Source organism: Plecotus auritus, assembly GCF_963455305.1.
Source record: "Plecotus auritus genome assembly, chromosome: 3".
NCBI classification, from domain to species: Eukaryota; Metazoa; Chordata; class Mammalia; order Chiroptera; family Vespertilionidae; genus Plecotus; species Plecotus auritus.
Window position 1 is genome coordinate 216024822 of NC_137772.1, and position 17665 is coordinate 216042486.

At 45.9% G+C, this 17665-nt stretch overlaps 2 protein-coding genes across 7 annotated transcripts in view; both read right to left on the reverse strand.

Annotated features, from left to right (window-relative positions):
- MTERF2 (mitochondrial transcription termination factor 2) overlaps positions 1-12306 on the reverse strand; it is an 87949-nt gene extending 75643 nt beyond the window's left edge. Inside the window, exons 1-3 of one of the 3 annotated variants that reach the window (XR_013960236.1) lie at positions 12120-12306; positions 3984-5293; positions 3110-3261 (exon numbers count right to left, since the gene is read on the reverse strand). Coding sequence is in view for 1 of the 3 variants with exons in the window: in XM_080662093.1 (XP_080518219.1) it covers positions 4086-5243 (1158 nt within the window). In the remaining 2 variants the exon portion in view is untranslated. Of the gene's footprint in view, positions 1-701; positions 5294-12119 lie in introns of those variants that run through there. The other 2 variants (XR_013960237.1, XM_080662093.1) reach the window with 2 other exon arrangements.
- Positions 12307-16793: 4487 nt separating this feature from the next.
- The window catches only part of CRY1 (cryptochrome circadian regulator 1), a 70836-nt gene continuing 69964 nt past the window's right edge, over positions 16794-17665 (reverse strand). For all 4 annotated transcript variants that reach the window (XM_080662731.1, XM_080662733.1, XM_080662730.1 and 1 more), the window contains one exon: positions 16794-17412. Coding sequence is in view for 1 of the 4 variants with exons in the window: in XM_080662733.1 (XP_080518859.1) it covers positions 17337-17412 (76 nt within the window). In the remaining 3 variants the exon portion in view is untranslated. The remainder of the gene's footprint in view (positions 17413-17665) is intronic.

The window sequence follows — 17665 nt, forward strand, 5'->3', positions numbered from 1 at the left end:
TGGGGCCTATAGGACTGTAGTTTAACCTCTGCTCACCAGCACACTGACATTTGGGAACTGATGAAGTTACAAAGTAGTGAGCACTTCGCTCTGTCCTACCTAGCTGTGGAACCAACTCAGACATCTCACTGAACAGAAGTGACTCAAAGGGAGGGAACCAGTTGGAGTAAGGTAGAAAATGGATATATATTGGGCATCTACTTACCCACCAGGTGCTGTCCACACATTATCTGATTTAATCACTTCGAGGGTATATATTCTCTTCGTACAAATATGGAAGTCTTTCAATGTTAGTTGAATTTCCTATATAATTTCTGAATTAGTGGAAGTCACTTCTCCAGTTTAGGTCCAGAAACGGAAATGGGGCCATCAGTAACAAGTCCTTAATTCTGCTGTTGGCATTCAGTGCTGCCTGTGCTAGGTTTACCAGGCTGTCTAGCTTGAACTTCCTGGTGACCATATTTACTGTGGCAGCTAATTACATTTTGCCACAGAAATGAGTTTAGTGTAATTATATTTCACTAAATGACTTAAAGGAAATAATTTTGTTACTAGAGTCTTTTTTTCACACAGGAAATAAAAATTTGACTCTAGTGTTTTATGTAAGAGTATCTCCCCCTGCTCTGTTGTTGATTTTGAATTATTTTAAATTTTATTCATAGAAAGATCTGAATAAGAATGCAAGAATGGAAAAAGGCAGACTCAAAGGTTTACAAAAGAAAATGTAGTAACATTTAATCTAAGGGAATATAAAGTCAATATAATGGATTTTTAAAAAAATCTGTTTTTATTGATTTCAGAGAGGAAGGGAGAGAGGGGGGAGAGAGAGAGAAACATCAATGATGAGAAAGAATCATTGACCTGCTGCCTCCTGCACGGCCCCTGCGGGGGATCGAGCCCGCAACCCAAGCATTTGCCCTTGACCAGAATCGAACCCAGGACCTTTCAGACCACAGGCTGATGTGGATTTTAAACTTAATCTTTTCAAGTTAGAGTAAGTTACAGATGTATTTTTAAAACTGTATGTGTCTCAAGTTCTCTATATGGGCCTGTGTTGGAAGCCGCCCACTGCCTTCACTAGCAGAGAGGTGGGGACACGGAACCCGGAAGGCTGGTCAACTTTGAAGCTCTGAAAGGTCAGAGCCAACCACCCACTGTCTAGTTGAGACAAAGGGAGCTAAGCAACCTCCACCTTTTAGTTTTATGTAAATCCTTGCTGATTGGCTATTATTGGAATTGCCTGCCTAAAGGCTATGGGTGTATCCCATAGTCTTAATAAAAGGGATAGCAAGGCCAGAGCGTGGTGGAGTCCTTCCCCTAGAGTTGGGCTCCCGCCTGGCCCCAATATTTCCAAATTAATATTTTCTAGTCTCTTTCATTTGCGTGCGGCCTCCTCCAGAGCCCAAACCCTGAACCTGAACCCTGAACCATGCGGGACTTGGGGGGGACACTCGCAACTGGCAGCCCAAACGTGGGGCGGTCATACTTGCAGTCCTGTGCTCCTAAATTTCACTGCTGTAATGACTATAATGGCTACAAAGCACACAGGGTCACTCAATTCTGACAAACTTTCTTATATACCCTCTTGTATGTTCACTTTCCTACTCCTCCAGATGACTTTCATACCTCCTCCTTCTAACCCTCTTGCTATACATACTCCCATCTCCCATCCTACTGTCCTTCTCTGACAGCAACTCTCCTGCCTCTCCTACCACCCACTCCATCAACCTGCCTACACCTGATGCCACACTCAGACCAGGACTAGTATCTGTGTGCTTATCCAAAGTCTGCCCACCTTCACTTCTTGGAGGATATGAAACCTACAGTTTTCCATCTCCATCTCTCTTGGGTCATACCCATCAGCATGTACTAGTAAACAAATCTTAGTATTTGCTTTGTTTAAAGAAAAATTTCTTGAAAAAAACTGCAGTTTCTTCCTCTTCATCTAGCCTTTCAACCTACTCCAGTTGCTTTCTTACCTTTCTCAGTCCACCAGAATCACTCCTGATAAGGCCAACTAATGATTTCCTGTTTGCCAAATCCATTAGTCACCTGTCTGTATCTTAGTTGGCATCTCCATGGCATTAATCTTATTGACCATGCCCTCTTTTCTTGGCAGACTTCCACTGGTGAACCCTTTCCAGGATTGGACAGCCACTGCTACAAATCTGCACTTTGTTTCTGGATAAGCTCATTGAGAGCCATAGCTTTACGTTTCATAGATATGCCGATGACCCCTGGATATCTATCTCCATTCCTAACTTCTCACAATTCTGGACTTTAGCATTTGCCTCTTTGACATCTCTGCTCAGATATCTAGTAGACATCTCAAAAATTAACATTTAAAAGGTGATCACATAATATACAATGTATTTCAAACTGAGACAATTGACAAAGCACCACTGAAAGCATCTAGTTTCTCCAAGGGTTTCCCATTGCACTCAGAATGAGATTCTGCTCTTTAGATGGACGTGTGATACTCATCTTATCCTACACCACTCCCTTTGCCCCTCAACCCTGCCCCCACTGTACTGCCATTCCTTTTCTTGAACAAACATCCCCATGTGACTTTGGGTGAGGAACTAACCCTCTGCTGTGCCCGAGTCTTCTCATCTGCAGACCAGTAAACAATGGTACCGAACTCCTAGTGTTGCAAAGCACACTGTGCCTGGCACTCGGTGCTGCGTAGATTTCTTTTCTCTCCTAAGGAACTTAAAGAATCGGATAGTGAGGGCTACTTGCATTTGCTGAAGACATGGCCTGCATTTTTCATAATATTTTCCTTAAGAAAAGGCCATGCACACATAGTGCAGAGGTCTGACTATCAGAGTCAATCGTTTGGTTGTGACAAAGTTCAAACTCCACAGCTGAAAGTGGGCCAGTCTTTATCTGGGTAATGTTTATCTTGGCAAGATTAAGAAATAGAAATGTGAAATGCTACTTAAGTACCAACCATCACACACTTTCCCTTTTATAGGCAGACCTGGATTTTCAGAAAGTTCTTAAAAATGCTCCATGTACTTCAAATGTATATGAATTAGCTCATTTCAAATTGAAGGCATTTTACAGAGAAGTTTTCATAAAAATCCCTAAATTTGTTGGTACTCACTCTTTTGGCAGGTCAGGGAGGGGTGACTTTTTTCATGCCAACTCATAAGCAATCCTTTTTCTATTCACAAGGTTTGAAAAGAAGTTGGATCATAGTAAATCTGGGCTGTCCCTTGGCAGCTGAGCGGCCTCTCTAAGCTTCAGTTTCCTCATCTGTAAAAGGGGAAAGTAATGAATGCACTTAAAAGCACTTCATGAGAGAGAAAAATGATCAATTTTAAACAAGCTGACCATACAAATAAGCTCTCATTGTTCTTTCTGGATGAGTAATACTTGGTTCTGAAAGATACTCATTCCAACCAGGAGATAAAATCAGCTTTCTCTTAAAAAAAAAAAAAAAGAAGTATTAGAAATCTGTTGATGTTTCACTTTAACACTAAGCTACAGAACTCAGACCACAGTAGTGATATTTCAGAGCTGGTGGTGAGGAAGAAGGCTGGGTCTACATCCCAGATGAAATGTGCTAGATAAATAAAAAAAAAAGACACTTGTTTCCCTGGCCAGTGTGGCTTGGTGGTTGAGCGTCAATCAATGAACCAGGACATCATGGTTTGACTCCCAGACAGGGCATATGCCCAGGTTGCAGGCTCGATTCCCGGTAAGGGGTGTGCAAGAGGCAACTGATCAATGATTCTCTCTCATCATTGATGTTTCTATCTCTTCCTCTCCCTCTCTCTGAAATCAATAAAAATAAATTTTTTAAAAATGACACTTGTCAGTTTCTTAGACATGATTCACTTATATCACACTAATGTGCCATTGACTAGTACAAGATATTTTTTAAAAAATAGCCTAAGATCAAAATTAGCAACTTTTATTTAAAACAAATGTAATTTATATTTTATAATATAGCATATGAGTTGGGGGATATTTACTTGGAGGTAAAATGACTGGTGCCTACAAACAGCCTGGATCCTGTGTCTCTGCTACTCAGTTGCACTCTGCACTGCCAGAGGGAAGCAGTATCAGCCAGTGAGTTACTCGTCAACATGTAGCGGTGCCACAGGGTTAAATAATGGCCTTCCTTTTTTGGCCTGGATTTTACCAAAGTTAGCCTCAAACTCTTTTTTCGTTCCATTTAGACTTGCTAGATGTCCATCCTTTACTCTGTAGCCTAAGGAATTCAGTTTCCTTATCCTGTACTGCACTATCTGCGGTGTTAATTCCAGAACCATGGGCGTTTCTCTTATCTGAGCTATGGAAATTCCTTCTTTTAATAATCCCTGAATTCTCTCTTCCAAAATGGGAACGGAATAATATAAAAGGGCAGGACATTTCAAAACTAACTGCTTCAGGTCGTGATCTGTGCATTTAAAAGCATTTTTAGAGAAGGAAATACTGTTCTGTATATTTCTTAGGCCAAGTTGAAAAAGAAACCCTTTCAGTTTGGACAGAAGTTGGAGAATTTCAGAGTCTGTGAAACCTTGCTCCTGGAGAAATTCCAGTGTTTCCTTTATAGCTGCAGAAGAATTTAACAAAATAAATGGGTTTTGGCTTAATAATTTTAGTAACCAAACTTTCATGTTGGTCTCAGAGCTACCTAAATTTAGGTAACTCTCTTGGAGAATCCTTATCACTTGCTTATTCTTCTCAACAGAATTATGAAAAATACTAGGTGCGGTTGTCAAAAATCTGCTGATGACCACATTTTTGAGTCCCAACTCTTGAAAGAACTGAACATTCAGTTTCCGGTTCTCCTGGTCTTTAACTGTAAAGAAAGATTCTGGAAACTGTTCTATTAACTTGACTAACTCGTCCTCATTTTTGCAGACGGACTGCCACAGTTCTCTCTGGGAGTTAACAGCGGTTGGACTGCAGACAATGGCTTCTGGGCAGCGTTCCAAAATACTGGCTACCGCAGTCTCACTGGCACCTAGTTGTTGTAAAATATTTGCAATTTCTTCAACGTAGGTTTCATCCTCCAAAAGGACCCATCCTTTTAATCTGCGAATTTTCCTGATGTCCACTGAAAATTTATGGAGCTTTTCCACTGTTCTTTGATTTTCTTTGTTAGACTGATTGTTAGTTGTATAGGTGAAGCAAGCTAAAAAAGGTCTGTATGTGGGAGCTGATAGCATCTTTCTGAAAGAACACAGCCTGCAAGGCTGGGATCTCATCAGCAACTTCCACAGCATGCCTGAAATCCACCAGCTAGTCCCCACCGGCCAGAAGGTACTCAGGGTGCCTGTAAGAAAGAAAATACAGGATTTAACATATGGGTTGTTGACTTGTAGAACACAAACCTGAGCTGTAAGCAGTAAGCATGGAAATAACAAGGATTTAAATTAGACAGGAAAACTATGCATGTGGAATATTAAATATATCCTCTTACATAATTTGTCAAGTAACTACTTCTTCACAACTTAGACATCTTATACTTTATAAATACATTGTCATTTGAGCTTTGCAGCCACCTTGTGAAGTAGTTATTTCTCTTTCACAGTGCAGTAGCAAGACCACAAAAAGTTCAAAGAATCACAGACCGTAGATGTTATTTTGACACAACTTTCCCCTCCTACAACTCTGATATGTTTCTCTTTAGAAGACATATATTACTTACTTACATACACACAGAGATTCTTCGTTCCTGTTTTTAACATTTTACATTTTCAAGGTGATATTTAGCAGAAGCAAATACTTATTAAGAAGGGGGGGGGGCGCGTCATCTCTAATTTTATATTTCAGAGAAAATATTTTTGCTGAATAACTATTACCCAAATAAGTCAGTTAATTTGTTTTATTTAAAGTGAGTCACTAAATATATGCTTGTTCTATGAGAATTATGTGAAAAATTTTTTATAAGTCCAGAATTAAAGTAAGTCTTAGACAGGTACAATGAGAGAGATGTGTGACTGCCCCAGCGGAGCCATGGGAGTGGCATGTCAGCTGTGGAATGGGGACCATCTTATCCAATAAAGAAGGAATATGCAAATTGACCATCACGCCATAACGGTCAAGATGGCTGCGCCCACAGCAGAGGCCAAGTTCCCACAACGAGCCTTAACCATCAGCAGGAACCTGAGGCTGCGTGGCACTGGGCTGGGGACCTGAGGCTGTGTCCTCCTGCCCGGTGGGGCTTGACGGGGACCTCAAGGTGTGCCCCCTGCCCCGGCCCAGGCCGGGGGACCTCAGGCCGCACACCCTGCCCCGGGCCGGGGGACTTGAGGTTGCGACCCCCACCCGGCAGGGCTTGATGGAGGTGGGGCCGGCCGGGTCTGGATCTAGCCCAATGGGGGTGAGGCCGGACAGGTCTGGGTCTCGCGGGATTTCGAGGCACATGTGGGTGGGCAGGGACTTGACTCTGGCTCCCGTGGTGCGCCCCAGACTCTGACAGGAGAAAGATTTTCATAGACGTTTTACTAATTTTCTTTCATCTCTGACACTTCTATTATAGAGAAGGGCAAATAGCAATATTAAAATATTTCCTCTAATTCCCTTTTAATGTGAACAAATTTCATGCACTGGGTCACTAGTACGTTTTAACAGTCTAACCAGCTGTCCCACTTGACAGCTTTAGCTACCTAGAGATGCTACACTGTGCCTGATGCATTGTAGCCTTTGCACTATTTTCTCATATTTCTGGTAATGAAAACATGCCTCGTTTGTTGTTTTAACTTTTGGTACCTGAGGTTGAAGTGTCTTGGCTCTACCACAAAAGTGTAGGGCTGCTATTTGGATAGTTAACAGCATTTCCTTAGTATTTGTAGGTCTGAAGGAAAACTGGGGGGAAAAAGCCATTTCCAATCCCTGCCTTTAATAATGCCTTTGCCACATATGCCAAGGACTCCTCACTTTTTTTTTATTTTTAAAATATATTTTATTGATATTTTACAGAGAGGAAGGAAGAGGGATAGAGAGCTAGAAACATCGATGAGAGAGAAACATCGATCAGCTGCCTCCTGCACACCTCCCACTGGGGATGTGCCCGCAACCAAGGTACATGCCCTTGACCGGAATCAAACCCGGGACCCTTCAGTCCTCAGGCCGACGCTCTATCCACTGAGCCAAACCGGTTTCGGCAGGACTCCTCACTTTTTAAAAAAAATATATATATTTATTGATTTTTTACAGGGAGGAAGGGAGAGGTTATAGAGAGTTAGAAACATCAGTGAGAGAGAAACATCGATCAGCTGCCTCTTGCATACCCTCCGCTGGGGATTTGCCTGCAACCAAGGTACATGCCCTTGACCAGAACCGAACCTGGGACCCTTCAGTCCGTAGGCCGACACTCTATCCACTGAGTCAAACCTGGTTAGGGCAAGGACTCCTCACTTTCAAGTCCTAACTACTCCAAATAAATGATTATTCTATTTTCTAAGGAAAAATAAACAGAGAACAATGCTCTCATTTTGGTTTACTTTTGGTAAAATAGCTCAGTTAGTGCCTATGATGTCGAAAGTAATTGTAGGCATAGCTTCTGTTTTACTTCTAGTAGTTCAACCGGAGTTTTCTTCAGATAATTCCCAATACCAGTTTCCTTAAATAACTCTCTAATAGCCAAGATAGAAATAATATTTTTTAAATTTCTGAGATCAAGGATTTTAACAGCAAGGAGGTACATCTAGGCTGGAGTCCCACACCCCACTGTCATGGAATCCCACAACTTCGAGCCTCACATCTGTACCACCAGCTGGAAGGAGTGTGGCTCAGCAGCCAAACTCACCAACTGCCCTTGCTCTAATTTATGGGATCATCTTGGGAAAGTTACTTAACCTCAGATTAAACAAGTAGTAATTAGAATACAGCCTCACAGTAAATGTTCAATAAGATTAAAATAACAATAGCATCATCTGTGTAGTAGAACAGCAGGTAAACCTTATAGGAATATTGCAAGGGCTAAAATGCACGTCAAGTACTTTGTGCACAGCCTGGTATGTTATAAGTGCTCAATAAATGGTAGCCATTACTAGGAAACATGGAGCTAAAATTTTTGTAGTAATGTGACTTTAAATTGTTTTTTGGGAAAAGTACATTATACAAAGAATAACTGAAAATTGTGAAAACTGTATTGTAAATGCTTTTATAAGCAAATAACTGCTTATGAAAGTATACAGTCTCATTATAGAGAATCTGCCAAATTCTGAAAAGTATAAGGAAATGGAAAAAATCTTTCATAATCCCACCACCTATAGAAAACTATTCATATTGACATGTAAGTACAGTTTTATTCTATGCTTCTTGCCCCTTTATTATAATTTTTAAATACATAAATCTGCTTTATACATGACAATTAGGTTCTAAGCTCAGCCTATCAAGTGAAAATTGCAGAAACTCAAAAATTTCCTTGAAAATCTCCTAAGCAGGCACCACACTGAATACCAACATGCTATCTTCTGTAAGTCCCGCACCATGGGTTCCTCCAGGCCTGGAACAGATCCCAGTGTTTGGCTAAGCACCAGATGAAGTAGTTGACTTACTCTGGAGTTACAGTATAAAAAGTGACAGATGATTAAATATTAGAACTACATTGACCACAGCATGACGTTCTTGCCCAGTGAGGCTAAGGGAAAAGTGGGCTGCCTCCCATTGCCTGCTTACTCCAGAGTGAACTATGATGTGTTCAGGTGAGTTGTCTGAGCAATTAAAGCTGTCTGTCTTGCTCTAGCTCTTTCTCTCTCTGATGAACAAACATAGTTTACTACGAAAGTGGAAAGCACAAATGCTGTGGCTCCTCTACAATCAATACACATTGTACAGGTGTGGGCAAAAGTAGGTTTACAGTTGTAGTACTAACAAAATCTTCCTATCTAATAAAAGAGTAATATGCAAATTGACCATCACTCCAACACACAAGATGGCTGCCCCCATGTGGTCAAAGATCCTGCCCCCATGTGGACACAAGATAGCCGCCACAAGATGGCCAGCAGGGGAGGGCAGTTGGGAGGGACCAGGTCTGCAGGGAAGGGCAGTTGTGGGCAATCAGGCCAGCAGGGGAGGGTAGTTGGGAGGGAGCAGGCCTGCAAGAGAGGGCAGTTGGGGGCAATCAAGCCTGCAGGGGAGGGCAGTTAGGGGTGACCGGGCTGGCAGAGGAGGGAAGTTGGGGGCGACCGTGCCTGCAGGGAAGGGCAGTTGGGGGGGACCCAGGCCTGCAGGGGAGAGCAGTTGGGGGGGGACCAGGCCTGCAGGGGAGGGCAGTTAGGGGCAAACAGGCTGGCAGGGGAGCAGTTAGGCATCAATCAGGCTGGCAGGGGAGTGGTTAGGGGGTGATCAGGCTGGCAGGCAGAAGCAGTTAGGGGCAATCAGGAAGGCAGGCAGGCGAGCAGTTGGGAACCAGCAGTCCTGGATCGGGCCTAAACGGGCGGCCGGACATCCCTCGAGGGGTCCCAGATTGGAGAGGGTGCAGGCTGGGCTGAGGGACACCCCCTACCCGTGCACAAATTTCGTGCACCAGGCCTCTAGTTTATAATAAAAGCCTAATATGCAAATTGTCCCCTTGACCAGGAGTTCGACCGCTTGCTATAACATGTGCTGACCACCAGGGGGCGGCATGGAACATGGTGGACGTCAGCAACACTGCGCTGGCAGCGGGCGGCAGTGGAGGTGCTGTCAGCCCTGATGGGCCACAACGAGAGCAGGACCTTGGTGGGATGGTGGAGCAGGTGAGAGGGCAGCGCCAGACCAGGCGGGGTGCCAGGTGGGGCTGCCCAAGCTGGGGCCCAATCTCCGCAGGCCACCCCGAGGGACCCCACCAGTGCACAAATTCGTGCATCGGGCCTCCAGTAATAAGTAACAATACAAGAATAAACTCTTGTGTTTTGTGTATTCACAACTGTAAATCTACTTTTGCCTACCCTCTTATATGTATTTTATTCTTTAATCCACTATATATACCTTGGCATCAAAAGTGCTCTAAATATATAAAATGACTGCATGATATATGGGATGAACATACTCTAATTTTGTAATTTACTTCCTAGTATTGAGCAGTTGGGCTATTTGTAATTTTTTGCTATATGCTCAATATCTGCTGCACATTTCATATTTTCCCCTTTAGGATGAACTTCTAGGAATAGAATTACTGAAGAGGAGATGTGTGAAGTTCAGTTGTTAATGTACTACCCAGAAAAACGATCCCAACCTATATTCTCACAAGCAGTATGAGTGATTCTCTCATCAGTTAGAAATTTAATATGTGATAATGAATTCAACACTAATTTAACTTCATTTTATTATTAGTGAGGCTGAACTTTTCTTAAATCATGTTGACCATCTGTGTTGCCTTTTAACTATTCCTGCCGTTTGCCTTTTTTATCAGTGGCATTAAGTAAATTCACAATGTTGCACAACCACTACCACTACTTCCAGAACTTTTTCATCACCCCAGGCACAAACTCTGTACCCATTAAACAGTATTTCCACATTCCCGTCTCCACTCAGCCCCTGGTAATTTCTATTCTACTTTCTGTTTCTATGACTTTGCCTGTTCTTGGTACTTCATATAAGTGGAATCATACATTTGTCTTGTTGTGTCTGGCTTATTTCGCTTAGCATGTCTTCCCAGTCCATACACAGTAGAGCATGAGTCATCATAAACAGATGAAACCTCCTGTCCCCATGATACTGTAGACTCTCTTGAAACTATGGATGGTTCCTCTGTGCCACTTGTCATGGCTGCAGTTGTTCATGTGTTATTTCTGTTTCGCCTCCATGAGGCAGAGATTGGCCACCATACTCCAATGAATTGCTTCCCTACCCTCTACCGGGTGGGCTGACACAGGTGAGTCTAGGAGGCATTCCTAGTCCTGTGACCTTTGTGTGTGCTCCTTCATAGCAACCAACTCTTGATCCTATTGTAGCAATCCCTACATTCCTGTAAGTCTGTTATTCAATCAATCAGAAGTATTTTGGCTTTAAGTTCACACAATGTGTCAGGCATTATGCTAATATTAGCTCTTCTGCTAAAATGTTTCTTCATACCTCTGGATCACAGACCCACCAGAGAACCTGATGATGAGAGCCACAGACTCTCTTTCAAAAAAACAACAACAAAAAACAAACAACCAAAAGACACACACACAAAACAACAACAAAAACCAACACTTGTTTGCAAAAGATTTTAGCAGGATTAATTTAAGCAGGACTCAGACCCTGCAGCCCCACTATGAACAAAGGACTGGGAGGGCAGGGTCTGACTCTTCTACTTTATCTTTGTACCAAGCAAAGAACTTGGCCCACAGAGGAATAAAATCAGTGTTTGTCAACCGGAACTGAATGGACAAACTAAGACCATGAAGCTACCCAACCTAGTGGCCAAAACTGTGGGCTGCCGGGGCTTAATTCCTGTCATGTTGTATTGTGACTTGAGGAAGTCATTTCACCTCTGCCTCAGTTTGATCATAAGGAAAACGGGGACACTACCTCCCGGGTGATTGTGAAGATGAAATGAGTTAATAACAAAACCACAGAGTATTCAGAAAACTCATTATACAACCCATTTTAAAGGTGAGAAAACAGATAAAGTACCAGGAAAAGTAACCTGTCCAAAGTTGCTCAGCTAAGAAAGGGCAGACCTTGTATTCAAACCCAACAGAGTCCAGCCCTTAGCCCTGTGCCCTACACATAATAACGCTCTTGGTAAATGTTTGTTAAAACACAACGCGAGCTATTATCTGAAACTTCATGTTTCCTAGACATTTTTGAGGAGTGAAGTCCACTTCTATAATACGCATCCTTTTTATGTACGAGCCACTCTATAATCGGTAATCTCAACTAAGTTCTATTTTTATAACGTGTACGAACTTCTGAGTTTCAAATAAGCCCCCATGGGTATAAAAGCAAGGAAAACCGAAGGCCCAAGGAAGAGAATCTTGGGGAGCGATCGAAAGCCACACACTCATCGAGCGCGACCTGCGCTTTTCCGGAGAAACTTCCGACCCGTGGCGCCCAGGCGTCCGCCCAGGCCAGGCAGGCGCAGCTGAGCGGCGGGCGGCCCCGGAACCCCCGCCTCACAGCCACGGCCAGGCCGGGCGCGACTACCCCCCGGGGCCGGGGGGAGAAAGGGCGTGACTCACCTGTAAGGCGTCTGCTCCTTGCAAGGCGCAGTGGGTCACGGGCCCCCGGCTCTGTCCTCCCGCCCTCACGAGGCCGAGGATTACGGTGGCCCGTAGTCTATCCGCGGGTTAGGAACGAGGCCCTGGGCCTGGCGCGGTTTGTGAATTTCCCTCAGCAGCGCCAACTAGGTCACCTGCCTTCACCGGTAGCCAATCAGAACACGGGAGACCCGTGAGCCCGCAGATTCACGCCCCCAGCGCAGCCAATCCGAGCGCAGCGCAGGCCACGTGACCCTCCGGACGCCCATTGATGCCGCAAGGCGGGGAGAGGCGGGGAGGGGCGGGGAGAGGCGGGGAGAGGCGGGGAGGGGCGGGGTGGGGCGGGGAGAGGCGGGGTGGGGCGGGGAGAGGCGGGGTGGGGCCGGGTCGCAGGCAGGGGCAGGGGCGGGGGGCGGGGGGCAGGGGCGGGGTGGCGTGGGAATCACCTTTCCAGGGAACTGAGCCGGGTGCAGGCAAATTATTGCCTCTGGCATTTTCACACCCTTTCCTTTCCAGCGACTTATAAAAGTTGGGAGTTTCAGTTATTTGGTCCCTTGGGGAATGTCACTAACCCGTAAGAAAAAACGTAGAATTAACTCAGAAACCATTGTGTATTTAAGCTAGAGCCGTTCAGAATTCCCAAAATACTCCAATAGGCAAAGAACTAATTTACAAAAGCCCCAAATCTCTTTGGAACATATGGAGCCTTTCTACGACCCATTGTTCCAGTCCCCCACCCAGCAGTCAGAGGTGTCTGATTCATCTTTAAAAACCTCCCTCCAAACAAACAAACAAACAAAAAACCTCCCTCCTGCCATTTTCACCTAAGTACTTGCCTTTTTGTTAACTGCCAAATGGTTTACATTCCAATGACTACTTGTGATGCCAATAAATTAATTTCTCCTTAAAACCAGGCTCAGTGTCTGTCTCATTTACTCTCACGTTTATCCATCCAATCAACAAATATTTATGGCATGCCTAATTAAGTTTCAATCATGGGAAACGGCAATGAGAAGACAGACATCAGTGGACAGGACAAAGGGGAATAAAGTACATTTCCTGTTCTGGGAGTTTACATTCTAGTGGAAGACAAAGACATTAACAACCAACAACATGATAAATCGCAACTCCAGTTAAATGTTTCCAAGGACAGTATGCCCTGACCTTGCCTAGTTGTCCTATGCTGGTGTGTGGGAGTTGGGAGTCAGGAAAGCTGTCAGATTTTCCTAGTGTTTCCATAGCGCACTGTGCACAATTCTAACACAGCCTTAACATACAGCACTGCGATTCTTCTACGCTGCCCTCTCACCTTGTGAACTCCCTGTGTGTACTGATGAATTTACTTTCCTATGAATAATGCTTGGCATATGGTAGGGACTCGGGAAATTTGAACTAAATCTTTGAGACTAGCCTTAGTACCCAATTTGTGCTCAATAGGCTTTGCTGAGAGGGACTGATATTTTTTAATGCAAGAATCCTGACTCCTTGTCTCAAGATTGACTTTGATCTCCATGATATTCTAGAATGAACTGTTTTTTGTATACTATAGGGTAGCAAAGTGCTTGTCCTGTAACCCTTTTCCTTTTAAGTTACCCTTATAAAAAAAACAACACCTTATTATTTGTGGTTTTATTGAACTCTTTTTCCTGATATACAGGGACTTGGTATCCAGACTAACCAAAGTATCTCACATGTATTTAGGAAAAGGGAATCAGAGTAGGAGACAGAGAAGAGAAAGACGTTAAGGAATGTATACTCAGAGTCTACACTCTTTTACTTTATTGTTTAAAGTATTACAAATAGTAGTATATATGTCTCCTTTTTTTCCCCATTGACCTTCCCCCGGCCTCCCCTACCCCCCCCCCCCCCCCGCACATGCCCTCACCCCCCAACCCCCAGTGTCTTGCGTCCATTGGTTATGCTTATATCAGAGCCCACATTCTTAATATGTTATCCTGTACTAATTCACAGTTACAATCCCCATTACTTGAAAAAAAACTCTTTGGTTTTACATCTATCTTGCAGGTAACTTTATTTTTTTATAAATGTTAAAGTATTTGGAAGACAATATTCTTATTTGGAATAATTTTGAAAAATCCTATTTTACTAAATACATGGGTGGGCAAAAGTATGTTTATAGTTGTTAGTATGGAAAAGAAACAATCTATATATATATATAAAAGCCTAAGCGACTGAATGACCGGTTGACCGGTTGCTATGATGCACACTGACTACAAGGGGACAGATGTTCAAAGCACAGGATCTGGCTCCCTCCTGTCTGGACTGGGCCTGCGGGGTTCGGGCTCCCTCCTTCCTGGATCGGGCCTGCGGGGATCGGGCTCCCTCCTTCCTGGATCGGGCCTGCGGGGATCGGGCTCCCTCCTGTCTGGATCGGGCCTGCGGGGATCGGGCTCCCTCCTTCCTGGATCGGGCCTGCGGGGATCGGGCTCCCTCCTTCCTGGATCGGGCCTGCGGGGATCGGTCTCCCTCCTTCCTGGATCGGGCCTGCGGGGATCGGTCTCCCTCCTTCCTGGACCGGGCCTGCGAGGATCGGGCTCCCTCCTGTCTGGACTGGGCCTGCGGGGATCCGGCTCCCTCCTGTCTGGATCGGGCCTGCGGGGATCGGGCTCCCTCCTGTCTGGACTGGGCCTGCGGGGATCGGGCTTCCTCCTTCCTGGATCGGGCCTGCGGGGATCGGGCTCCCTCCTGTCTGGATTGGGCCTGCGGGGATCGGGCTTCCTCCTTCCTGGATCGGGCCTGCGGGGATCGGGCTCCCTCCTGTCTGGATCGGGCCTGCGGGGATCGGGCTCCCTCCTGTCTGGATCGGGCCTGCGGGGATCGGGCTCCCTCCTGTCTGGATCGGGCCTGCGGGGATCGGGCTCCCTCCTGTCTGGATCGGGCCTGCGGGGATCGGGCTCCCTCCTGTCTGGATCGGGCCTGCGGGGATCGGGCTCCCTCCTGTCTGGATTGGGCCTGCGGGGATCGGGCTTCCTCCTTCCTGGATCGGGCCTGCGGGGATCGGGCTCCCTCCTGTCTGGATCGGGCCTGCGGGGATCGGGCTCCCTCCTGTCTGGATCGGGCCTGCGGGGATCGGGCTCCCTCCTGTCTGGATCGGGCCTGCGGGGATCGGGCTCCCTCCTGTCTGGATCGGGCCTGCGGGGATCGGGCTCCCTCCTGTCTGGATTGGGCCTGCGGGGATCGGTCTCCCTCCTGTCTGGATCGGGCCTGCGGGGATCGGGCTCCCTCCTGTCTGGATCGGGCCTGCGGGGATCGGGCTCCCTCCTGTCTGGATTGGGCCTGCGGGGATCGGTCTCCCTCCTGTCTGGATCGGGCCTGCGGGGATCGGGCTTCCTCCTTCCTGGATTGGGCCTGCGGGGATCGGTCTCCCTCCTGTCTGGATTGGGCCTGCGGGGATCGGGCTCCCTCCTTCCTGGATCGGGCCTGCGGGGATCGGGCTCCCTCCTTCCTGGATCGGGCCTGCGGGGATCGGGCTCCCTCCTGTCTGGATTGGGCCTGCGGGGATCGGTCTCCCTCCTGTCTGGATTGGGCCTGCGGGGATCGGGCTCCCTCCTGTCTGGATTGGGCCTGCGGGGATCGGTCTCCCTCCTGTCTGGACTGGGCCTGCGGGGATCGGGCTCCCTCCTGTCTGGATCGGGCCTGCGGGGATCGGTCTCCCTCCTGTCTGGATCGGGCCTGCGGGGATCGGGCTCCCTCCTGTCTGGATCGGGCCTGCGGGGATCGGGCTCCCTCCTGTCTGGATCGGGCCTGCGGGGATCGGGCTTCCTCCTTCCTGGATTGGGCCTGCGGGGATCGGGCTCCCTCCTTCCTGGATCGGGCCTGCGGGGATCGGGCTCCCTCCTGTCTGGATCGGGCCTGCGGGGATCGGGCTTCCTCCTTCCTGGATCGGGCCTGCGGGGATCGGGCTCCCTCCTGACTGGATCGGGCCTGCGGGGATCGGGCTTCCTCCTTCCTGGATCGGGCCTGCGGGGATCGGGCTCCCTCCTGTCTGGATTGGGCCTGCGGGGATCGGGCTTCCTCCTTCCTGGATCGGGCCTGCGGGGATCGGGCTCCCTCCTGTCTGGATTGGGCCTGCGGGGATCGGGCTTCCTCCTTCCTGGATCGGGCCTGCGGGGATCGGGCTCCCTCCTGTCTGGATCGGGCCTGCGGGGATCGGGCTCCCTCCTGTCTGGATCGGGCCTGTGGGGATCGGGCTCCCTCCTGTCTGGATCAGGCTCCCTCCTGCCTGAATTGGGCTGGTGGGGATCGGGCCTGCGGGTATCAGGCTCCCTCCTGTCTGGATCGGGTCAGCAGGGATTGGGCAGAAACTGGCTATCCGACATCCCCCAAGGGGTCCCGGATTGTGAGAGAGCACAGGCCAGGCCGAGGGACCCCACCTGTGCATGAATCCATGCACTGGCCTCTAGTTAATAATAATACAAGAATAAACTCTGTGTTTCATGTATTCACAATTATAAATCTATTTTTGCCCACCCCTGTATATGGTGGCTATTCCTTCATTCAGAATGGTGACATGTAGTTTATAGAATATCTTTAATTTGTAATCACATCTCACAAACCAATGTTCTCCCCCTTTCTCAAAACAAACAAAAAGTAAAAAGAGAAGAAGAGAAGAAAAACAACCAAATACACGAGATTCCATATATGCATATACTTTAATAACAAAGGTCACTTTACCTGTCAATGAACAAAGAAAGGGAGACAAAGAGAACTTAACACATGATTATTGCACAAGTTTGGTCAAACAGGCATACATGAAGCTTTAAAACATATACTGTCTGTTAACAGAGGCTATAAACTACCAATTTTGATTACACACATTTCCTAAAACATTATTATCAAAGAGTGCAAAGTTAGAGCAAACAATGTCAAGAAAATTTTAACAAAGTCTTTTAAGAAAGTCTAAAAACCTCCTATTTTCCCACATTGACAATCAAAAACTTTGATTTTTTTATTATCAGAATATCAGTTTGCCACTTTAACTTTTACCATACATGAAAAATTATCAAAAATATATTGATGGGTCTATACTAATTGTGATATTTATATTTACATTAAGCAAAGTCTTTTACCAAGTTCTTTATATACAAATTACCATGTGTCCTATGTGAAACTCATTGAAAAGTTAAAAACCACAGAAATATGATTAGAAATAACTGCTTTCCATCAACGAAGAACATTTTAATATAATTCAACTGAAAAAAGTATTGAACTCCCCACCAATTTCAGCTGGAACAGTATTCCTCCTGAATGTTTTCTGTGATTTGGGGGGGGGGGGGGGAGAAAAAAAAAAGAAAACTGGGTAAAGCTTAATTGCAAGGAGTTAAATTACAAAAATTTGATGAGTATTTACTGATCTTATTTTCAAGAAATTTAGTCTAATTAAGTTGGCAATAAAAAACAGTAATAATTTAAAAAATATAAATAGTTTAAGATAACTGAAGAAACAAATGTCTTCAAAAACTGTCAAACGCACTATAAATACTTTCAGCTCAGCTGTGCTGTGGCTC